The 25,658-nt window shown below is 36.9% G+C and overlaps 1 protein-coding gene across 12 annotated transcripts in view; it reads right to left on the bottom strand.

Annotated features, from left to right (window-relative positions):
* Window positions 1–233: 233 nt before the first annotated feature.
* Window positions 234–25,658, bottom strand: part of TOPBP1 (DNA topoisomerase II binding protein 1) — a 62,620-nt gene continuing 37,195 nt past the window's right edge. For 8 of the 12 annotated variants that reach the window (XM_082719010.1, XM_082719014.1, XM_082719019.1 and 5 more), the window contains 13 exons: window positions 25,490–25,599; window positions 20,471–20,594; window positions 19,742–19,888; window positions 19,521–19,623; window positions 17,163–17,355; window positions 15,585–15,805; window positions 14,392–14,558; window positions 14,049–14,157; window positions 12,335–12,498; window positions 11,410–11,547; window positions 8,980–9,069; window positions 8,640–8,801; window positions 234–967 (listed from right to left, as the gene is read on the bottom strand). In XM_082719010.1, coding sequence (XP_082575136.1) covers window positions 824–967; window positions 8,640–8,801; window positions 8,980–9,069; window positions 11,410–11,547; window positions 12,335–12,498; window positions 14,049–14,157; window positions 14,392–14,558; window positions 15,585–15,805; window positions 17,163–17,355; window positions 19,521–19,623; window positions 19,742–19,888; window positions 20,471–20,594; window positions 25,490–25,599 — 1,872 coding nt within the window. In that variant the 3' untranslated portion in view covers window positions 234–823. The remainder of the gene's footprint in view (window positions 968–8,639; window positions 8,802–8,979; window positions 9,070–11,409; window positions 11,548–12,334; window positions 12,499–14,048; window positions 14,158–14,391; window positions 14,559–15,584; window positions 15,806–17,162; window positions 17,356–19,520; window positions 19,624–19,741; window positions 19,889–20,470; window positions 20,595–25,489; window positions 25,600–25,658) is intronic. The other 4 variants (XM_082719011.1, XM_082719015.1, XM_082719021.1 and 1 more) reach the window with 1 other exon arrangement.

Here is a 25,658-nt window from a genome sequence, read left to right as displayed (position 1 = left end):
GGGGGGCAGAGGGAAAGGGACAGGGAATCCAAGCAGACTCTGTGCTGAGCCCAGAGCCTGACTTGGGACTTGATCCCAGGACCTGAGCTGAAACCAAGAGTAGATGCCCAACCACCTGTACCACCCAGGTGCCCCAGCAATTTGCTTTTCAAACTAAATCTTACAATCATTTAATGCTTCAACAAGAGAATGGACACCAGAATACTTTGCATTTAAAAACTTACCTGAACTTGTATGAGTTACTTTTATTCTTTATTGTCTTTATTTTCCAAGTTTGGGCGCCCAAACTTGGCAAACATCATGGAGATCTGTACAAACATGCATATACATATATACACTCACACATATTTAAATTTAAAGCCTCAGTTCCTCATTAAACCTTGTACTCAGGCTCCTGTTAAAAAGAGGGAAAGGGGTGAGAAGAATCAGGGAAATTATGAATAAATCCCAATTGACAACTTCCTTACTGTTACGAATTAAAGCGGACATCTTAAGGCAAAATCTATCACCTTACTAAAGCTTCCACTAAGCTACAGTCTCAGATATTTACAAGAAAATAAATAATCAGCCCCATACACCTTCAATGCACTTTAATGACAAGCTAGCTAAGGCTTTGTGTTTTGTTGTTATTTCAGGTAAAACAGTTAATATTTCAGTGATTAAAATTTCAGGTGTTAAAAACTACAAGCAAGGTCATCATGACACTCTGAAGCTGAATTCTTCTTCAGACACTGGTCTTTAAATTACTATGTAAATCCAGGACAGTAATATTCAGGCTTTATAGTTAAAATACTAATGTTTGGTGACTGAAGAGTAAACATTATTAGTTTACTCTAGGTCGTTTGATTTTATTTTTCTCTGTAGGAGCTTTCCTCTTCTGTGATAATCCAGGCCCAGGTTCCTTATTATTTGGAAGAAACGAAACTGCTTCTGGGAGACAGTAATTTTCTACTCGAGGAGGGGATTCCTATAAAAGAGGGAAAAAAAAATGCTCGTTTTTTTTCCTTGACTGTGCTCTTTAACCAGAAAAACTTAAAATTGGTCTTTTAAGGTATGCTACTTAGCACATCACATTTAGGGAACAGAACTGGTATGACAAAATCTCACATTTTATCAGAAAAAAATGTATAGCTCAGGTGGAATTGGGCCAGCTTAGATCTTGATAATGGTTTCATTTGCGAAGTATGGTTAAGATGTGACACCTTATATTCTCAATTTTTAAAAATCTTTTTTATTTAATCTTAAAACATGTGAGATAGGTATTTGTTATTCCTCATTTTACAATAAGATATGTTATTTAACCTTTTTTTATAACTGGCAGGTAGCAAAGCAAAAATTCATACACTGCCTCTAATCCTGCACTTTTGGGGCACCTGGGTGGCTCAGTGGGTTAAAGCCTCTGCCTTCAGCTCAGGTCATGGTCCCAGAGTCCTGGGCTCAAGCCCTGCATCGGGCACTCTGCTCAGCAGGGAGCCTGCTTCCCCACCCTCTCTCTGCCTGCCTCTCTCCCTACTTGTAATCGCTGCCTGTTAAATAAATAAATAAATAAATAAATAAATAAATAAATAAAAAAAACCTTGAAAAGAAAATCTTTGCACTTCTCTTCCTCACAACCACATCCCAACCTTAAAGGACCTTTCCCCTCCTTATTACAAGTGTGATAAAACTTAATTTTCTAGCTAGATGGCAGACTGGATAACATGAAAATGAATCACAAAATACTGGGTTAAGTGCCTTTTGATTCAACTCTTCCCTGATGACGACTTCTGACCCAAATATCTGAAAAGAAACTACCCTGACATTTAGGAAGCACACCAAAGGCATTCTATGGAACTGCACATTAAAACCACAATGAGAGATTATGACATAACATACTGAAATGGCTAAAATAAAGTGACAAATGATAGGTTAGGGTACAGAAAAACTGGATCACTTGTATTGGTAGGAAAGTAAATTATGACCACTCTGGACACACACAACTTAGGAATTTATCCTAGTGCAATCAAATCTTATTTTCACACAAAACCTGTGCAAAAAATGTTCATAGCAGCTTTACTCATAATAGTCCCAAAGTAGAAACAACCTAGACGTCTTTCAATACATTAATGGTTAAGCTGTAGTATATCTGAACTGTTCAGCAATGAAAAGTAAAAAAATTACTGATACAAGCAACACCTCAATGATTCTCAAGATAATTTTGCTAAAAAAAAAAAAAAAATACACTATATTGATTCATTTTAAGATTTAAAGAAACTGACAACAGATTAGTGATTAACTGGTATAAAAGACCGCTGGGAGAAGAGAATGAAGGGAAGGAGGTGGGTGTAGTTAAGAAAAGGCAAAATGAAAGATTGCTGTAGTGACAGACTGTTCTGTGTCTTGACTGTGGTGGCAGACACATGAAGTAGAAGTGGGGAAATCGGAGGGGAAAGGAGGACTGTATCAGGTCGACATCCTGGTTTTAATATTGTACTCTGTTTTTGCAAGATGTTATCCACTGGGGGAACTGTATTATTTCTTACAATTGCATGTAAAGCTACAATTACCTCAAAATAAAAGCAGCACATCTTGCTCATGACCCAGATGTTGGAAATAGTAGAAAATGATACTAAAGCAGCTCTTATCCTTGAAAAAGCAGACAAATAGAAACTATAATAAAGAACAGATTCTAGATGTAAAAAAAATTTTAGTATCTAATTAAAAAATCTCATGGAATAGGCTTAAGAATAGAATAAAAATAACAAAAATCAGTGAAGCTGGAGGCAGATAAATAGGAATTAATCAAAAAAATAAAAAAATGATTGCAAACAAAGTAACCATGGCCCGAGGGACCTGTGGGACAGTTTCAAAAGGTATGAGTAACTAAATTAGGAAAGAATGGAGCAGAAGTAATGATCAAAATTTCTCAAATTTGGTTAAAGAGAGAAGTTTACAGACTGAAGAAACCCTGCAGACATGAAGCAGGATTAATATAAAGAAACCATATATTTATGATATGAAACAGCCAGAAAAAAAAACAAAATCAGATACTGCATTGCATACAGGAGAAGAATTCAAATTACTACTGACTTCTCAGAAGTAATGGAGGCCAGCAGAAAGTGGAATCTTTAGTAGAAGAAAAAACTTTATCAACCCTAAATCCTATGCCCTACAAAAAAAAAAACCCCAAAATCCTTCAAGCATAAAGGTAAAATAGACACTCTCAAATAAAAGAAAACCAGAATTGGTCCCATAAAATCAAATAAAAAACTAGAAATCAAAGTTTTGGAACAAAGAAAAATTGAAAATTGATACCAGATAGGATAAATATGACTACATTATTCCTTTTAATTCCCTCGAAATACATAAGATTTAAAAAAAAAAAAAAAAGATTTTATTTATTTATTTGACAGGCAGAGATCACAAGTAGGCAGAGAAACTGGCAGAGACAGAAGCAGGCTCCCTGCTGAGCAAAGAGCCCAAAGCGGGACTGGATCCCAGGATTTCGGGATCATGACCCGAGCCGAAGGCAGAGGCTTTAACCCACTGAGCCACCCAGGTGCCCTACATAGGACTGTTTAAGCAAGTTTTGCTTTAAGGCAGAACACTGTTCTGTGGAACTGTAAGAGACTGATGGAAAATATACAACAAACTACAGAAAGTTTGCTGGCCCCTGCTTTACATTGAAGGACCTGACATTAAATATTTCAGGCTGTCTGGGACAGTCTCTGTTGTAACTACTCAGGCCAGCTGTGGGAGTGCAAAAGCAGAAAAGAGAACACATAAATGAGTGAATAGAGCTGTGTGCCAGTAAAACTTAGTAACACAGGCAGTGGACAGGGTTTGACCTGTGGGCTACAGTTTACTGGCCCCTGGTTTAAAGGACAGGGGAAGTAAAGGAACCTATGTGACTGCAAGATTTCTACATTCTGTGTGAAGTGGCACAATATCATTCTAGCTAGACCATAAAAAGTTAAGTATATTGTAATCTATAGAGCAAAATGCACCCTGCCTCCAACCAAAAAAAAAGGGCAAGAAAGGAAGAATATAAGAACAGAAACAAATTGAAAACTGCAAAAAATCCTAAATCCAATCATACCAATAATTACATGATGGACTAAAGAATAAAAAGTCAAGACCCAACGATACTCTTTTTAAAAGAAAGCCATTTCAAACATAAAGGAAAATTCCATTTACAATTGCATCAAGAATAAAATACCTAGGAACAAATTTAATCAAGGAGATAAAAACACTTGTATACTGAAAACTAGATGACACTGACGAGAAAAACTGAAGATGACACAAATAAATGGAAAGATATTCCACGCTCATGGACTGGAAGAATTAACACTATTGAAATGTCCACACTATCCAAAGCAATCTACAGGTTCAATGCAATCCCTAACAAAATTCCAATGGCATTTTTTCTAGAAGTAGAAAAAACAATCTTAAAATTTGTATGGAATCACAAAGACTCCAAATAGCCAAAGCAATCTTGAGAAAGGATAACAAAGCTGGAGGCATCACGCTCCCTGATTTTAAATTCTATTTACCTATGGTAACCAAACAGTATGGTACTAGCAGACAGACAGACACATAGATCAGCAGCACAGAAAACCCAGAAATAAACCCAGGTATACACAATCAATTAAAAAGGAGCCAAGAACATAGAATAGGAAGAGCAGTTTCTTCAGTAAGTGGTGTTGGAAAAACTAGATAGCTACATGCAAAAGACTGAAACAGGACCACTATCTTAAACCATATACAAAAATAAACTCAAAATGGATTAAGATTTGGATGAAAGGGGCACCTGGTTGGCTCAGTGGGTTAAGCCTGAGCCTTCAGGTCAGGTCATGATCTCAGGGTCCTGGGACTGAGCCCCGCATTGGGCTCTCTGCTCAGCGGGGAGCTTGCTTCCCCCTCTCTCTCTGCCTGCCTCCCTGCCTGCTTGTGATCTCTCTCTCTCTGTCAAATAAATAAATAAAATCTTTAAAAAAAAAAAAACAAAAAAAGATTTGGATGAAAGGCCTAACACATGAAACCATAAAATCAAAAGAAAACATACGTCATGAGCTCCTTGACATTGGTCTTGGTAAAAATTATTTGGATTTCACACCAAAATGAAAAGCAACGCAAAAATGAACATGTGGGAAGACCTCAAACTAAAAAGCTCATGCATAGCAAAGGACACCATCAGCAAAAGGAAAGGCAACTTAAGAAAGGGAGAAAATATTTGTAAGTCATCTGTCAGATAGGGGTTAATATCCCGAACAATCTGATTAAAAAATGGGCAGAGAGGGACGCCTTGGTGGCTCTGTGGATTGAGTCTCTGCCTTTGGGTCAGGTCATGATCTCAGGATCCTGGGATAGAGCCCTGCATCGGGCTCTTTGCTCAGCCAGAGCCTGCTTCCCCCCCTCTCTCTGCCTGCCTCTCTGCCTACTTGTGATCTCTCTGTCAAATAAAGAAATAAAATCTTAAAAGGGGGGGGGGGGCAGAGGATCTGAAGACATTTTCCCAAAGACAGATGGTCACAGGTATATGAAAAGGTGCTCAACATCACTAATCGTCAAAGAAATGCAAATCAAAATCATAATGAGATATTACCTAACACCTGTTAGAATAGCTATTAACAAAAAGTGTTGATGAGGATGTGTACTTTTAGTGGGAATGTAAACTGATGCAGCCATTATTTTTTTCTTCAAAAAATTAAAAAACATACCTCAAGAGTACACTTAGTCTGATGAGCACTGAGCAATGTACACAATTGCTGAATCATTATATTGCACATCTGAAACTATTAACACTATGATAAATTTAATCTTTAATATCCAAGATATGAAAAACTTAGTGTTTACTGACAGATGAATGAAGAAAATTCATATTCATACACACACACACACAAATGGATTAATCAACCATAAAAAATATTTCAGCTAAGGAAACCCTGCCAACTACAGCCATATGGATGGACCTCGATGGCATGATGCTAAGAGAAATAAGTCAGAAAAAGAAAGACAAGTACTAGATGATTTCATTTATACATGGAAACTAAAATAAAAAATAGGGGTGCCTGGGTACTTCAGTAGCTTAAGCATCTGCCTTTGGCTCAGGTCATGATCCCAGGGTCCTGGGATCAAGTGCTACACTGAGCTCCCTGCTCAGCAAGGAGCCTGCTTCTCCCTCTTGCATTCCCTGTTTGTGCTTTCTTTGTCAAATAAATAAATACAATCTTAAAGATAAAACAACAAAACAAAACAACAAAACACCCCAAACCCCAAACGGGACAGATGCAAAGAACTGATGGGATTGACAGATGCAAGATGTGAGGGCTGGAGGAAATGGATAAGGGTGAACAAGAGGTACAAACTTCCAGTTATAAAATAAATAATCCTGAGGATGTAATATACAACATGGTGAGTACAGCAGTTAAGACTGTATGGTATATTTGAAAGTTGCTAAAAGCCTCAATCTTGGGAGTTATCACAAGAAAGAAAATCTGTCATTATGTATGATGATAATTTTGCATATACAGTCATGAATACATACAATTTTTATGCTGAACATCTGAAATTAATGTCCTATGTCATCAATTAAGAAAAAAAAAAGGTGCCCAGATTCCTCATTCAGGCAGACTGGAAGACTCCTCTTTGGATAAATTGAAACAATTCAAGAAGTACACCCAAGTATGAACCCAGAAGACAATCCCCAACAACTAGACCACCAAGACTATTGCATCCAGATCAAAACTGCCAAGACCCAACTGTGTGCTCAGTACTTCCAATCAGCTTTTTATACTCTACTCTTAATCTAATAACTTCCTCTAATATGGAAGATAAAGACCCAAAGAAAGAGGAAAATGCAGCTTAGTGGATAGAGAATATACCGGAATAAGTTAAAAAAAAAAAAATCAGTAAATCATTTGAGATCCAGGAGAAGGTATTACATCTATGAAACAAAAAAGGTGTTATTAAAATACTAAAATGTAAATTCAAAAAATAAAAAAAGTCTTATTAAAAACATGATAGCAAAATGAAGACCTGATAAAAAAGACTGAACTGAGGGAACCTCTCAAAAAGTGAAGATTAAAAATAGTTATGAAATAAGAAAATCCAATATACAAGTAGCAGAAGTACTAGAGAAAACAAAGTGGAGGGAAAAAAAATTATTAAAATAATTCAAGATTTCCCAGAACTAAAAGACACAAGTTACCAAACCAGAAGAGGCCTACCATGTGTGGCATAACAATGAGACCCTCATGATAGTCTATCATTTTGAAATCTCAAAACTAGGGACAAAAAGAGCTTCCTAATAGATTACAGTTACACATAAGAGATTATAAATCAAAATGGCTTTAACTACTCAGCAGCAATACTAGAAGGAGAAAAGTGATCAGAAGTCTAAGGAGAAAATAGGTTCCAACCCAGAATTTGATGCCCATCCAAATGATAAGAGAAATGTAATCATAGAAAAAATAATTTTCACACATAGAAAAATCTCAGTTTATCTCCCATGAGCTTTCTCAAGAAGTTACTACAAGATGACCTTCAACTAAATGAGAGCTGATCAGGATGACATGGCATACAGAAACAGGAGATCCAAATGAGAAGAGAAAGAATGGTGACTGGAGATCCTGGGATGACATCAGTTTGAAATAGAGGGTGACCATCCAGGAGCAGTGTGGCTAAGGACATGTTGAATGCTGTCATTACCAAGATCCCTGCAGCCACTGCACCCAGCTTTTTAATTAATGTCCCCCTCTTATCCCCTTGCATTTATCCTGAGGTCAGAACACTGGGGTGGCTCTATCTCAAGAGTCTTACTTGTGCTTGGCTTATCTTGACCATGAACTTGAACATGAAGTCACTACTCTCCCTTCCCTAGTCTGCAGCTTTGCCCCATAGAAGTGTTCTGTTTTGACCTACATCTGAGAGCTAGGTAGGCAATGATGAGCTCAGACGTAGAAATACAGAGCAGACCACTCCCCATCTGCATTCCTCCAGACATCTAGTGCCCAACACACAATACAACCCTGAGAAAAGCAGAGAAAAAAATAACTTGAGCTTTTAAAAAAGTTATTTAGGTGCTTTTAGCAGTTAGTATTGGCTTATTGATTCCTAATCAGTACATCCCACTGCTTTATGACAAAAATTTCATTGTTTACGTTTTAGCCATTCTTTCTATATATCCTGAAAAACTCCCAAACACAAACAGCAAAAATTATACAGCAGGCTGAGTTTTGGCTTCCCCTTATTTCTATACCATTATGTTTGAAATCCTTTGTAGTAAGACATTTATTATCATGTGTCATACCTTGCTGATTCCTAATGGTATTTTAGGTGTTTAGGACAAAGATTTTTCTTTGTCCATTCAAATAAAAACAAGCTATTTGTGAAAAGCAATATTCTAACATTATATTGGGCACTTTTAAGACTTTCAGAGGTACCTAGATTTTTATACCTGCCTCGTTTAACTCCAAGCTAAATGTTTACATATGTATTATTATAAAAAATAGAATAAAACTGAAAGGGACTGTATAGAGCACAACTGGAGCTGAACATTCTATTAATAAACAAGCCAAGGGTTTTGCTATGTAGTCACATCCCTATGCAGATAAGCCTATCTCTGGTGATGAGGAAATCAAGGACAAAATCTTACAAACCTGCATCAAATAATCAGCAATGTACTCTGTTTTCAAGCAGTACACATTTTGGGCCGCAGCTTCTGCTATATTAGCCCCTGAGTCATCTGGTTTCAGTTTATTGAAGTCAGAAAAGAGATGTGTGGCTTCTTTAAATAAAGGTACAGAATGACCAGGCAGTACCTAAAGAAAAAACAGTAAGAAGCATCACAATCTATGGATGCCCCCAAGTATTCAGCTGTATAATCTGTACTTAAGGACCGCCATCTCACAAAGTACTGAAAATCAAGAACTGATCATAGCAATCTTGGTTGGAAAATAATTTGTGTAAAAAAATTCTTCAAGTTGACTCAATACAAACCTTTGCTCCTCCTGACTGAAGAAGGCGTTTGAATCCTGCTTCTCGGGATTGGTCAACATATAAGATAACCTTCCACCCACTAAATGCCCCCTACAAATGAAAAAATAATCAGGGTTGAAATTATTTGGGAAATAAATGCAAAAAATACATTATTTTATCTATAAATTTAGTTTTATGTCAACAAATAATCTTATAACCTTTACCATCTGCCACAGCGGTAACTGTCTCTGGTCAGAATACTGTGAAACACATAGCCATGGTGTTTGGCACACAGTAGGCCATCAATAAATACTTGAGGAATGAAGGAAAATGTTTTAATGATTAACATAAAATAAAGCAACTTCACTTTTGTCTAGTCTTTTCTTGTACTTTTTCTTATAATTAATCCAGGGTAGAACTTAATGCACAACTTCTCAGATTAGATGACACCCCCATTATATTTCTCTTGAAAATATTTACTATTTTCAATCAGAACTATAAAATATCTCACTACGGAATTACAATCAACAAAAGCCAGTGGAATTACTCTAAAAGAAGGGAATTAAGGCTAAGAAGAGCTTGGACACAGTAGAGAGCTAAGCATACAATACACAAGATTATTTAACTTGGGTTTCTAACATTTTTGTGAGTCACGGACCCCTCTGACAGCCCAGTGAAACCTATGGACCTGTTCTGTAAATAATTCTTTTAAAGAAACAGCTTTATTGAAATGTAATTTCTGTCATATGAACAATGTTTTAAAATACTGGTTTTAACATGAAGTGTAAAGAATTACAAAAAAAAAATTTTATTTTATTTTTAAAGATTTTATTTATTTATTTGACAGATCACAAGTAGGCAGAGAGGCAGGCAGAGAGAGAGGAGGAAGCAGGCTCCCTGCTGAGTATAGAGCCCGATGTGGGGCTCGATCCCAGGACCCTGAGATCATGACCTGAGCCAAAGGCAGAGAGGCTTAACCCACTGAGCCACCCAGGTGCCCCACAAAAAAAATTTTATTAAAAATAATCAAAATATTTACAAATTTGTGACACAATAGGTATGCTTCTGTATTAATGAATTAAATTAAAGACCTAATGGTGGCTGGATAGCTATTATAATTTTAAAGTGGTAAAGACAGATGGTAGCTATACTTGTGGTAAGAATAATATATAGTTGTCAAATCTGTTACACACCTGAAACTAATGTAACACTGTGTATCAACTATATTTCAATTTAAAAAAAGTGAACATAGGGGCGCCTGGGTAGCTCAGTGGGTTAAAGCCTCTGCCTTCAGCTCGGGTCATGATCCCAGGTCCTGGGATGGAGCCCCACACTGGGCTCTCTGCTCGGCAGGGAGCCTGCTTCCCCTCATCTATGCCCACTTGTGATCTCTGCCTGTCAAATAAATAAATAAAAAAATCTTAAAAAAAAAAAAAGTGAACATAAGCAATATCTCAAGATGCTTGGAATTATAATGCAAAGCAAAGATATATTTCTGTTGGGGTAAAATCATAGGTACTATTAAAAGTTTGTGATTTGTTATAGACTTCTATAATAAAAGGAAATGTTTTCAATTAGAGATGAGGAAAAATAAGGATGTATTCTCCTGCCCCATCCAAAGCGTATAAACAGCCCTCCTGAGTCTGATCAACAACCCCTTTAGGAGAGTCTGTGGATCCCATGTTAAGAACCCCTGAAGGTAGATGCTGAAGAGTCTTTGGAAGAAATATAGTATGGGTCACATTTTACACATATATTTAAATTATTTTTTACCATTTCTTTTTACTTTTTTTTTTTAAAGATTTTATTTATTTATTTGACAGAGAGAAATCACAAGTAGATGGAGAGGCAGGCAGAGAGAGAGAGAGAGAGAGAGGGAAGCAGGCTCCCTGCCGAGCAGAGAGCCCGATGCGGGACTTGATCCCAGGACCCTGAGATCATGACCTGAGCCGAAGGCAGCGGCTTAACCCACTGAGCCACCCAGGCGCCCCTCTTTTTACTTTTTTTAAAAAAAGATTTATGTATTTGAGGGACAGCATGTGCTAGCACTCACATGCACAGTGTGGGGGGAGAGGGAGAGAGACTCTCCAGCAGACTCCCAGCTGAGCGAGGAGTTCGATGGCAGGGCTTGATCTCATCACCCTGAGATCATGACCTCAGCTGAAAGCAAGAACTGGATGCCTAACTGACTGAGCCACCCAGGAGCCCCCCTTACACATATACTCTTAAAAGAGCCATCAATGTTATATACATCTCCTCCTCAATCATGAATATAAGAATTAGGAATTAACAGTAAGCCCAATTTAGAATGCCCAAACTAAGTATATCAACAAAGCATAAAAGACAAGTAGAATATTCTTATTTTGTTAATAAGCATATTCTCTTAAAATTAAAATCTGTAATAGTCATGAAAATGAATGCTGTTTCTATCACCATATATTAAGTTAATACCTCAACAATGCCCGATTCTTGTCTTTGCTGGAGTTTCTTCCTCCATCTCATTGCTGCAAGTGCTAGTCTTCGTTGTTGAACGTTGATTCCAGTCAAAACATCAAGTATGGAACTACTTCCCCATTCATAGTCTTCTTCCTAGACAATTAGTACAATACACTTGGATCTGGTCCTACAATATGTCCTCAAGGAGTCCATAATCATGTAGGAGTTAAAAGCTACACATTCAATTGTTATAAATACAGAGCACTAAATAAGCATCAATTTATGAGCACAGAGGAAGGAAATATACATTAATTTGGCTTCATGGGAGGGTCAAATATTCTGACATTTAATTAGATATTACTATGATGGTTAGTTAGGGACCAAAATATTACAGACAATTTAATATTTTTTAAAAAATGTTCTCTTAAGAACATTTTTTTAAAAAAGATTTTATTTACTTGTCAGAGACAGAGTGAGCAGGCAAGAACAGGAGCGGGGGGAGGGGCTAAGGGAGAAGCAGGCTCCCTGTTAAACAAGCAGCCAATTCAGGACTTGGGATCATGACCTGGGCGGAAGGCAGATGAGAAGCTTAACTGACTGAGCTACCCAGGTGTCCCCAGACAATTTAATATTTAATGGGCTGGCAGTAAAGATAAAAGCTTACAATGAGGTAATCCTGAAATTTTCTGTTATTCCAAAGAGGAAAACAAACAAACAAACCCAGATTAAAATTAAACAAAACTGATATAACCGAGAATCTGAGACTGTGATCTCTGAATTTTTTTGCTTTGTTAATGTGAATCGTATAAAATTGGTATCATCTAATTGGTCATATTTGGTTATTTCAATTATATGAACGGTCAGTGTAGATGCTTGAATCAATTATTAGGACAATTACTTTTAATGAAAAATGATTCTTCATATTAACTTGAATACACACCAGTACGAAGTGTCCAGCAGTCCGGCATGCTTCCAGATAGGAGCGATGAAGCACCCATTTCCCAGCTGCCACTGAGGCTAAATACTTCTCATTTCGAAGTGGATGTCCCACAACAATGTGTGTACAATTGGGATCAAAGCACTGTTTCTCTATTACTAATCCACCTAAAGTAGAGAAAAACTGAATTCTTAACTTCTTCCTAGGAAAAACATGTCAACTCAGCATAAAATTATTTATAAATAAAATGCACCAAATAACCCGAAAAGCCTTGACTGATGGTTATTTTTACTTCACATATATATATACTTTTATAAAATATATTTTTAAAAAAATTATTTACTTGACAGAGAGCGAGCAAGCACAAGCAGGGGGAGCACATTCTAGTATCAAAACCTTTCTACTCAAGACTCAATTACAACAGCACAATCTGTCCTCATCCGCCTCTCTTCTCTATCTTCTTCTAGACAATTCTCTGTTAGTTGATATTACTCTTGTCCAGAGTTTACAGGGATGGAACAAAATACAGGAAACAGGCAAATAAAGCAGCTTCTTCTGTTCTGGAAGCTCTAGGTAAAGCTGAACAATTTTGATTTATAACTCTAATTGATTGGGGGACCAGGAAACAGTGTTCCACATAAGTCTAGTTTCCAAGAAACACAGCTTCTCAACTGTATGACTGTATTTGACAGAAATATTAAAAAAAAAAAACAACTATCATAGTTTTCCACATTCTTAACAGGACAGCACTAAGTAACATTTAATCTTTTCTTGACGACTCAGGGCCGTCATTGAAAACAACCATTATTTAATGTTTCCTCTATATGAAGCTGTCAGATTGAGTTCTCCCCCTATATGTTCCTTAATTCTGTAGAGCTACTTTGTCCAATACAGTAGCCATTAGCCACACATAGCTGTCACACACCTGAAGCATAGCCAGACTAAACTGAGATGTGCTACAAGGGCAAAATGTCACTGATATTTTATATTGATTACATGTTGAACATACTTCATGTAAAGTTTAAATAAAATATATGCTTTATTAATTTCACTTTTTTTTCCTTTTTAAATTGTGGCTACTACTAAGTTTAAAATTAGTGGCCTTTGCTCTCTTTATATTGGACAGTACTGCTTAGAGAAGCACCAGGTTACCTGTCTAGTATGCTGCTTCCAGGATGTCAGATGGAGTCTGATAATAATTGAGTAAGAATGTTACCTAAGAAGGAGCTCCTCTCTGGGTATAACCATACCTTCAGCTTCACAGAAATGCAGTTGTATTTTAAGTCTGTACTTTCAATGATTTCATCAAGGAACAAAAGCTCAAGGTAGCAAAAGAGACTCTTAAATCATTTTAATGATTGGTTTCAATTTAAATCTTTAAATCCTATGACCCATTAAATCCTATGACTTTAGATTTAGAAGTATAAAAAAGTCAAAGTTCTAATGCTGAGTCAATACATACCACTCAGGACAAGTTATCCATCTTCTTCTTTTTTTTAAGTTACCCATCTTTTATTTGATTTTTTACTTTAAGTAGACTTCACACCCAACATAGGGCTCAAACTCATGACCCCAAGATGAAGAACTACATGCTCTACCACCTGAGCCAGCCAGGTGCCCCACCCATCTTTTTTTTCTCAATTTGTACATCTTACAAATGACATCAACTACATTGACTTCCAAGGAAGGTTACATTTTTGACTTAAAATACTTGTACCTAGTTTTTCAATCAGATGACAATAATCAATACGTTCTTGAGGATTCAGAGATGACAACTGAAATATATACTGTTTTTTTAAATCTTCATGTGTTTCCTCTGTTATAATCTGAAATGAAAGTTTTATTTTAGAAAAAATTAACATTAAAAAGGTTATCAATCAGGTACATGGTTCTTTTAAGTGACATTTTTAGTTTTTTGACTTATCAAATACAGAAATAATAGGATGCAGAGAAATGCAGTTTTCAACATTTGCGAACTCATAATAGTGGTACCAGCAAATTTCTAATGCAGCATAATAGCAATATCAAAAAGGTTTTCATCATACTAAGGATAAACTAACCTTCTCTCTAGGATGTGGAGCCACTGGTGGGTTGGCGAGGGGGAAGGCAATACTGGGTGCTTGAGGTGTAGGGATTAGGTGGCTGTCTTTTACCGGTGTTTCCAGTTCTTCAGAGATTGGGAGTTTTGGAGCTTCAGTCACACACACGCTTCCAGGATCACAGACAGCTGAGGGCAATAAAATGCTGCAGTGTGATGTTATCCAAATATGACTAAGAACAAATTGAGGCAAATACTCTCATCTGTCTTAACCAAGATGAAATTAAACACAAATTCTGGTGTGAAAAGTACATGCAAAAAGAAATAGCCTGTTTCTAGAGCTTATAAATAAATGCAATTAATTAGTTTTTTAAAAAGGCAAGTGGTGTTATCTGTGGGCTCCTCCCAACCCTTTATTTATTTATTTTTAAAAATGTTATTTATTTATTTGACACAGAGAGAGAGATCACAAGTAGAAAGAGAGGCAGGCAGGGCGGGGGGGGGGGGGAGCCAACTCCCTGACGAGCAGAGAGCCTGATGGGGGGCTCCATCCCAGGACCCTGAGATCATGACCTGAGCTGAAGGCAGAGACTTACCCCACTGAACCACCCAGGTGCCCCTCCCAACCTTTTAACTACCCGGCTTTCATCAGAACAATGTAACCCAAATTTGTAAAATGAAAGTCATGTTACACTTGGAGAAAATCTACCTAGGGGAGAGACATAACCATGTGATATGAGAAAATGGGGGGAAAAAAGATGATCAAAGATGAAAGACAGGAATCAATTTGTCTTCAAGGTAAAGCCCAAGGGGAAAAAACTGGGAACACACACAAATCCAAAGAACAAATGTAGGTACCTGCTGGGTGGAATTTAGAAGATTTAGATGAAAATAAGATGACTGGGAAGTAAACAAACATTAATGATACAAATAAAGGATGAGAATGAGAGGAAGAACAATAGGGAAAACTATGGAAAAAACTGCCCAATCCTCAATTTCCAAATTTAAGAATCAAAATATATTTTTCAATTTTACTAACAAGTTACCTCAATTCATAGTAATTTTTCTCTTATATTTAAACAGAAATCAGAAATATCTAGCAAGTTTTTTTTTGTTTGTTTGCATGTGTAATGCAGAGAACTGCGATATGCTTATCTATTTTGAAGAAGTTAACAAGTACTTATACAAACAAATGAATAGATTTCTTTTCATTACCCTGTTTAGCAATTTCTGAGTCATGTAAAGCCTCCTGGGAAGGAGAGTCCTCCAATTTTTTAATGTCAACCTGAAGCTCTGAATACTGTGTGGGACAACTAGGCCACTGCAGACTGCTGGCAAGTCTTGCTCTCTCCTCCCTGGCTGTTGGGTCATCCCAAATGATCTGCTCATTCTGGGAGGGCTCTGTGTTGACATCAGGTACTGTTTGACGTGACTGCCTAAGGAATAAAAGCGACAATTTTGATAAACAGTTAACTACAACAAAATCTATACTCATAAATTCCATAAGGTAGATGGCAAATTTGAGGCTCACCTTTATAAGCCCGCAAAGAGTAAGCTACCTCAAATATTGAGTAAATGCACTTTGGGACATTTTTTCTTTTTAAAATATTTCTTCCAGAAACTAACAAAATATTTTAGTTAGAAAAGGAAACACCATTTTTGACTAAATTTCCATTTATTTAAAACTTCAAAGGGGAAAGTTTATTGTCAAGAAATTGTTCTAAAATTCTAAAATGATTGCTGTATTTAAAAATGGAATTTCTTCTAATTATACAGACTTAGGTTAAGGAAACATAGTAATGTTCAGAAAACTGGTTACTTTGCTTATGAGATGTTGTATTTTTATCACTTGAAATAATAAAAACTATAATTAGTACTATAAAATCTGCCTTAAAAGAAGGTCCCTTTGGCTCTTGGTAACCAAACTTCCTAGAGTCTAAGATAGAGCAGCCATATACTGAACTAGAGTGAAGTGTGTTTTATGTCATTATTTTTAGCAACTTCACTAGAGTAAATATAATTCCAACTATTTTCCTTCTATGTATATATATATGTAAGTGGAATCTTAGCAAATTTAATTTACCAAAGCTGATGGCACCCCCACAGTTCATTTGCCTCAAAAACAAGGAAGATAGCCTTTTATTCTGAGTTTAATTATCTACTCTGACTTGGCACAAGATTTAGGGTCTCTGTAATGACAACACATGATCTGAAGTATAGTAAATAAAAAGCCACATGTATACAAAATATCTGTAGTTCTAGTAAGAAATAACTTTAATTTAGAACTAATATTATTTAACACTAACATGACAGAACAGAGAGAATTACTGATTGAATCCATTGCAAAGGAGGCAAACTGGATCTTAAAATCATTTCTCGGGGTGGGGGGTAATAAAAATATTAATCATACCATAACGTGAAAACAGTTGCTTTGTATGGAACAAACCCTTGTCTGCTTCCTATCCCAAAGTTAAGAATTCTAGAACTGCTTGGAACAAGGGAGGGAAGGAGAAAAAGCCAAGGAGGAAGGAAAAGTGAGCCAGTAAAAGGCCACACAACCAATACATAATATATTTAGTTTGCACTAAACAAAGCCCAGTGTATAACACTTTTCCTGATCCTGATAGTCTAATCTTTGGCTTTGCAGATCGCAATCCCCCCCACCCCCACCCCTGGTGAAAGGTGCAAAATTAGGCTTAACTCATGGAACCGAGGCAGTAGGAACCTAAATAATGAACTACCTTTCTCACAAGTCAGAGTCACTCCTTTCCACCATCAGTGACAGGTACATACCTCAGTGCTTCCAGGACTCTACTTCGCCCACTGCGGGCAGATCGAGTGCTATCAGGGGTTGAAGAAGCACTGTTACAACCACTTCTTGAAAGAGAAGCCCTCTGCCCTTGGGGTTTCACTATTGATGTAGCAGACATTATCTCCTGCAGCTGCTTTTGAAAGTTCTCTCTCATCTCCAAGGTCTGTGTCAGAGCTTGAAAACACATAAACAATTAAGTTTTTTCTCTTGTTTTAAGTTTCTTTTTTATCGCATCTCATACACATTAACTGTTTTGTCTAGATCTGGCTGAACACAAATTTACTGACATTTATTGACGTATTACACATTATAGTAATGCACTAAGACAAGGAATACTGCAAATACTGCAGAACACAAAGGCAGTCCTTACCAGGATAACTGCGTATGAAAAAAATCAAGAAGTTCTACTAAGACACACTGCTAAGACCTAGTGATTATTCCTTTTGTAGAGCTCTCTGCCTGCTTGTCACCCTCTCCTGTGTTATGTACCACACTCTGAGGTGCACTCCAGGAATTAACATATGTGATTTTCCCCCTGTGGTCCTTGAAAGCAGACCACAGTATTTACCTTTGGTTTCCTTGTAGATTAAATATAGAAAGAGGCACTAAATTAAATATTTTTGGAATGAACTGAGTGGGACTAACCAAATAGATAAGTCATAAGGAAAGCTCTAGTAGGATAAGATGAGTAAGGAAAATAGACAATATTAATCCATTAAAAATAGGACATCTAGATACAAAGTTATTCATTGGAGCACTCTTTGTAATAGCAAGAAATCAGAAATAAACTAGCTGCCCACAAAAGGGACAGGCTAAATGGCCATTCACACAGTTGTGAAAGAAGATTCAAAATGAAGCACTGCTAAGAGAGTTACTTAAAACAGAGTTAAAGGGGCGCCTGGGTGGCTCAGTGGGTTAAGCCGCTGCCTTCGGTTCAGGTCATGATCTCAGGGTCCTGGGGTCGAGTCCCGCATCGGGCTCTCTGCTAAGTGGGGAGCCTGCTTCCCCCTCTCTCTCTCTCTCTCTGCATGCCTCTCCATCTACTTGTGATTTCTCTCTGTCAAATAAATAAATAAAATCTTTAAAAAAAAAAAAAAAAAGAGTCAAAGGACGCTAAGGAAGTAGGGCCAGCACACAGTCTCCTGTTTCAATTCTCAGAACACCATGAATTGCTAACTTCTGTCAACTGCGACTTGTCAACTGCAAACTCCAACACCTCCTAGAACATATCCTTCTATTTTGAACTGAAGGAGAGATGTTAATACCTGTTAGCCAAATGATAATCTTGTATTAGTCAGTTCAAACTCTGACACCACCAGGGGCAACTGGGTGGCTCAGTCAGTTAAATGTCTGCCTTCCGCTGAGGTCATGATCCTAGGATGCTGGGATCGAATCCCACTGGGCTCCCTGCTCAGTGGGGAGCCTGCTCCTCTCTCTCCCTCTGCCCCCACCAGGCTTGTGCTCTCTCTCTCTCTCTTGCTCACTCTCTCAAATAAATAAAATCGTAAAAACAAACAAACAAATTTTGACAGCACCAATCATATTTCTTTCAAAACAAGTTATATAGCCATCTGGTTTTTGCCTATATAAGCCTGTACTCCCCGCTTGCAATTAGAGGAGTTTCAGTGGACTATATCACCTGGACTGCAATCCTAAAAACTTCAAATAATCAGTTTTGGTTGCTTTATAGCTTCTTCTTCTCCTCAGTCAACCCAACGAATACTAGACAGTTGAAAAAGAGAAAAGAAAAGAAAAGAGGAAAGAAAAAAGAAAAAGACCAAAGAAGCTCATGTACCAAAATCAAACACTCCGCAAGTTAAACTATTAAGCAAAAAAGATAAGGATCAAAGGGTAAAACAGCATATATAGTATGTCTACCCTTTATATATATCTTTTAAAGTGCAGAAGGGGAGAACATATGTACTTATGATTATGTATGCATAAAACAACTCTAATAACTCAAAAACTTAAGAAACTAAAAACATTGGAAGGGTCGGAGAAACTCTTCATGCATCCTTCCATACCTTTAAACCATGTCATATGTATAATACACCAAAGCTTTTTGGAAGTTAAAAGAACTGAACTGAAGAAGAAATCTTCACAAAACCACCAATCCCACCTACCTTTAGCAAAATAGGGCTATCACACTACCTCCATAAAATACCTAGTTCCACAGATTTCACAAGTTTGACACTTACAAATCACTAAAGCTATTCAATCCTCAAACGCATGCTTTATAGCGACACAGAAAACAACTGTTTTTCTATGCAACGGAAGCATTCTGTATGAAAGATAATATATTTGTAAACAAATTTTTTTTGTAATTTAAAATATTTTACCTCCTTTAGAGTCACTCCTTCCACCGCCATTTGATGTTGCTAATTCTTTGTTACTGGTGGCCACGCTGTCTATATCGTTTTCTTCTACAGGCAAATGATCTGGCTATTTAAGGAGAAAAGTTACAATGTCTTAAACCAAGTCACTGCATCAAATTTCAAAGCACCATATGATTAGACATTCAGCTTAAGGAGGGGGTAAATGTGTCATCCATATTATCTACCTCATCATCCTTTGTTGCTGAATCCACTGAGAGTAGTCGACTATTAGAGAGTCTGCCATCTTGCACTGTACTGATATCCAAGCTCATTTTGGGATTGTAAGTATGTGGATAAAGAGATTCAGGAAGGTGTTTATATTCTTGCGCACACTGCAATACAACGGCATGCTTTAAACAGGACTGAAAAACATCTTAGTGAATAAATTACATGAAGTAGAATAAGGACAACCAATATATTACATCCTAAGGTGGCAAAAGTTTGCAGAATTAAAGTTTTGAAAAGTAGGTGATACTGAAATATACCATCATACAAATGACAAAATTGCTCTAATTTTAATGTCATGTACACTTAAGAATAAGATCTAATTCATTCCTTGCTTTTGCCAAGGAATCATTCATACTTCTAGAAATATTCAGAAAGCAAAGAAGTAGTTCTAAACTGCATTGGCATGCTAAATTAATTCTTAAATTACAGTAATGTTATCTTTCACATAATTTCAGAAATCAGAAAGAAATCAGAGAAATCAGAGAAATCAGAAAGAGTACCCATTAAGAAGTTGTTAAGTATTTAGGGACTGATCTTAAGTTTTTAATGCCAAAGAAATGAAGTGTGCACTATTAACTAAGGTTATCAAACTTGTTTACATACATGGAAACTGGTTTGTGTCTTCAAAACAATGTTTGTAAACATTCTCATTTAATAGAGAGGGAAGGAAAAAAAATCTTGCTTACTTCTAAAAGCCAGTGCTCTGAAACAATGTGTACTCCTCTTTCTTTTACAGATTTATACTCTCGGTTAGTGTCATTTGGTCGGCCTTGATAAATGAAATGAGTCACTGTTTCATCAAAACTCCATCTGAAACAACCAAATTTTTAAAAACAAATAACTAAGAGAAATATCTGAGTTTAAGATGATCATTACTGTGAATGGAATATATTCACCTTCACAAAACTTTCACGATCTAGAGTAAACATGGACGTTAAATGACAGGCTCCATTTATTTAATTTATTTATTTTTGTCAAATGTTACATACATATCTCTAAGTATGTAAGTTCAGAGAAATATCTGGAGGGCAGTCTTTCAAAATACTACTTGTTTCGGGATGCCTGGGTGGCTCAGTTGGTTAAGCAGCTGCCTTCGGCTCAGGTCATGATCCCAGCGTCCTGGGATCGAGTCCCACATCGGGCTCCTTGCTCCGCAGGGAGCCTGCTTCTCCCTCTGACTCTGCCTTCCATTCTGTCTGCCTGTGCTCGCTTTCGCTCGCGCTCTCTCTCTGACAAATAAATAAATAAAATCTTAAAAAAAAAAAAATACTACTTGTTTCTTTATACTTTTTTGAATTGTTTAAATTTTCTTTCTTTCCTTTTTTTTTTTTTACAATGAGTATCACCTTAGAGTAACAATAAAGGTATTTTCAAATCAATAAAATAGGCTAAGCATCCAATCTCTCTTCCAGGTATTGGCAATTACTAGTCATTCTACATCTGCTATATGCACCACAATAAACTATGTTCTTTTTAAAAAAAATTATTAATTTGAGAGAGAGAGAAAGTGAGAGAGCATGAGAGGAGAAAAGGTCAGAGGGAGAGGCAGACTCCCCACGGAGCCAGGAGCCCGATGTGGGATTTAATCCTGGGACTCTGGGATCATGACTGGAACCGAAGGCAATCGATCAACCTGAGCCACCCAGGTGCCCATAAACTATGCTTTTTCTATAATATGTCAGCCATTCCTCTCAACAATCCCAACACATTAATATTATTATATTCACTTTACAGATAAGGACACTGAAGGTTAAGTAACATGTTTAAGAATATTCAGTAAGTGACAGAGCCAGTTTTGACTTCAAAACCCATACTCTTAAGAATTACATTATCAGGGCGTCTGAGTGGCTCAGTGGGGTAAAGCTTCTGCCTTCAGCTCAGGTCATGATCCCAGGGTTCTGGGATCGAGCCCTGCATCAGGTTCTCTGCTCGGCGGGAAGCCTGCTTCCCCCCCTCTCTCTGCCTGCCTCTCTGCCTGCTTGTCATCTCTGTCAAATAAATAAATAAAATCTTTAAAAAAAAAAAAAAAGGATTACATTATCCTACAATCTCCTGATTCTTCCCATGTAATGGTTTCCTGACCTAGGAAAATAATCTAAGAATTGTTAAATACATATTATACTTCTTAAAATCAAGTAAAAACCAAAGAGAAAGTAAAAAAGTAAAAATTATATTTCTGAATATAATCGCCAAAATAGAGGTTTCTCATCATGGACACTTAACACACTTTCCATTTACTAAATAAGAAATATCTCTGAACTTTTTAAATAGCCAAGTTAAACAAATTAAGAAGGCATATTTCCTTCTAAATTATAAACATCTCTAGTTCCTACTCTATTGTCTGTGTTTCCTTAAAAACAGGGGTAAAGAACATCTTGCCTGATTTAGTTGTTAGTCTAATAGTTGTTTCCACTTCTGATGTTAGGGAAAATAATACAAACTTAAACAAATTATAAATTAAAAAAATAGAGGAACGTATCTGCCCGATTCATCTTGCTTCATGCCTCACTGTGATGATATGGAAACTATGAATTTCAGTCCTCGGAGATCCTTTAACGACAGACTGTCAATGGGCATAGATGGTTTAGATCAGGAATTAGCAAATTTTTTCTCACAAGACCAAATGATAATATTTTAGACTTTGCAGGGCAAAAAGCTGTTATAGTTGCAATTGTAAAAAGTTATAACTACTCAACTCTTGCCTTGTATTAAAGCAGTCATAGATAATATGTAAACTAATAGGCATGGCTGTATTCAAAAAAAAACCTCACAAAAGCAGATGGCTGACCCTCTGGTCTAGATCAGTGCTTTCAGCAAAATTGTTACTTTACAAGCTATTTTGTAAATATGTGGGAGTGATTTTGTTGTTACAATAATGTGTTTATATGATGAGGGGCGCTAATAGCATTTAATAAGTTCAAGGGATGCTAGAAATTCTGAGGAACAGTTATAAATACAATTATCCCATATCTTGCATGATTTTCTAATGTCCTGACACAAATTCAGAGGTTAAAAAAAGTTTGTTGGGAGCCTGGGTGGCTCAGTGGGTTAAGCCACTGCCTTCGGCTCAGGTCATGATCTCAGGGTCCTGGGATAGAGTCCGGCATCGGGCTCTCTGCTCAGCAGGGAGCCTGCCTGCTTCCTCCTCTCTCTCTCAGCCTGCCTCTCTGCCTACTTGTGATCTCTCTCTGTCAAATAAATAAATAAAATCTTAAAAAAAAAAAAAAGTTTGTTTACAATTAGATAAGCCTGAGGCCTATTTTACTTAAAAACACAAGTAGGTTTTTTGTTGGTTTTTTTTTTCCAGTTTAAATATACACTAATATATAGGACATCCAACTACTGAGCAACTGATGGAAGACTATACTTTGCTTAATTTGTAACTTTGCCCAATTGTGAACAAATCTTGGTAAAGTCCTGTTACCAAAGGAAATGCTGCTCATGGTATCTTGAGTCTCTGTATCTGTTTGATCTTGGGGCTCTAGTATTTTAAGTGATTTTACATATGTATGTAAGCATATGAATACTCTGTTTTCTTCCAGTGTCATCAGCCACAGGCATTTACATACTAAACATATATTTTATGATTCTGTGCCTTCTGATAACTTTCATTTATTAAAATTATGAAAGTGGTTAAGTATGGGGGGCCTGGGTGGCTTAGTTGGTTATGTGTCCAACTCTTGATCTCAGCTCAGGTCTTGATCTCAGGGTCATGAATTCAAGCCGGTATTGGGCTCCACATTGGGTGTGGTGCTTTACTTAAAAAAAAAAAAAAAGTCATATTTGTGAAATCCTTTTAGGAGAGGTAATGTTATGACATACTGAGGAGCTCTGGCCTAGGTGTTTAACAGTGGGAAGCAGGAGGTGTGTCAGGTAATCTCTTCAGGATGTTCAGGTTCTAGTTTATGGATGGGAAAAAGTAGGACAGTTTTCATTTGAGAACACATTACTCTATAAACATATATAAACAGAGGTTACATATTGTAACCTCTACGTATTAAAGTGTTCTTCTCTCTCATCTAACACCAAGTCTGAGAAATCCCTTTCAGGAATAGATTTTTAAAGATTTAATTTATTTAGAGAGTGAGTAAGCATGTGCACGAGTTGGGGGTAGGGGTGGAGGGACAGAGGGAGAGGGAGACAAAGTCTTAAATAGATTCCTTGCTGAGTGCAGAGCCTGGTGTAGGGCTCAATCTCATGACCCTGAAATCACAATCTGAGCCAAAACCAAGAGTTTTGGCTGAACTGACTGCACTACCCAGGTGTCCCAAGGAATGGATTTAAGCAAACTTTTAATCAGTTAAATCTGAATTACTTACCAATTTCAGTAACAGATTCTATTTTCACACTAAGAGGACTAGAATTTTTTTTTAAATTTAAGATTTTTATTTATTTATTTGACAGAGAGAGATCACATGTAGGCAGAGAGGCAGGCAGAGAGAGAGGAGGAAGCAGGCTCCCCACTGAGCAGAGAGCCCAACGTGGGGCTCGATCCCAGGACCCTAGGATCATGACCCTGAGCCAAAGGCAGAGGCTTTAACCCACTGAGCCACCGAGGTGCCCGAGGACTATCATCTTAAGTCTTAATAAAAGTCAAGTTCTACAGGTTCCTTTTATGTCTTATATCAAGTACAGATGCCAAGTGAATATACAATAAAGCGTTCAATTTTGACAAATACACATACCCTCACAAGACTCTTGAGAATGAAATGAGATAGATAAAGCTTGGCTCATACTAAGAGCTCAGCAACTGGTAAAAGGTAATATGATAATATATAATCATATAGTAGATATTATATAATAATACACAAAGCAGGTAATATAATTATTAGTTCTAAAAGGTAAAAAACTTTTTCTTTTCTACAACAGATATACTAAACACATTAAAATGCTTTTAACTCTCTCAGATACATTTTATTTTTATTCTCCTGATCTATCAAATAGCAAGCTAACCAAAATAACACTTAACTAAAAGGGAAGATAGAGCCAAATGTGTTTCTCAAACTATGACTTGTAGAACCAATCATTATGTTATCTATAAATGGCTGAATAGAAGCGATCAAGAAAGGTAGCACCGCAGACAGTGGAATACGAGGGACTCAGGATTGGCTGGCACGGGTAAGGCTCTCTCAATCCCTGGCACACATGCCATCTCTGCTGGAGGTCTGTCTCTAGCTTGGCTGTCAGGTGGAGGGCAGATATGATAATCTCTGTCTCCAAAAGCAGTGAAAATAAATAGAAATTAAACCAGTCTACAAAAAGACCACTGAATGCCTGGATGGCTGCAGTACTGCTCACAGAAGAGCTCTACTCTGAAACACACTAAGGTACAAATATGCTTAATCTCACACCTCATATAAGTCAATATACCTATGAATCTTTTATTAAATACATTAGGCAAGAATTCTTCTAGATTGTACTCATAATTCATGGAACCCAAGTTTCTAGAATAGTGAGTGGTACAAAATAGGTTCTCACATATGGGTTGCACAAACCCTAAATAATACACGTATCAATGTGAATTGATAACTGGAAAGGGTATTTTCCAAGGCTGAAGTAAATGACAAATCAACTGGAGATACTGCAGACAATATGGCATGTTAAAAGGCAAAGTAAATGTTCCTTTGTGAATGCACACAATAGGTTTAGGTTTTCCTATATGTTTAGACAATATCAGTACCAAAACAGAAAGATGTGTCACCTACCTGTAATCTGCTCCTAGAGAGGCTGCAATCCCATTCAGTTCACCCTGTTTCTTACTGAGTTTCTTACTCACACATACCACTACCTTGTGAAGTGGTTTGGGGGCTTCTTCCTGCCCATGGAAAAGAAAAGACATAAGGTCAACTATTATTGTTTGAAATATTTTATCTA

The sequence above is a fragment of the Mustela nivalis genome (genome assembly GCF_964662115.1).
Source record: "Mustela nivalis genome assembly, chromosome: 1".
Taxonomy (NCBI): domain Eukaryota; kingdom Metazoa; phylum Chordata; class Mammalia; order Carnivora; family Mustelidae; genus Mustela; species Mustela nivalis.
Note: the sequence above shows the minus strand (reverse complement) of the source record. Positions and strands in the feature narration are given on the sequence as shown.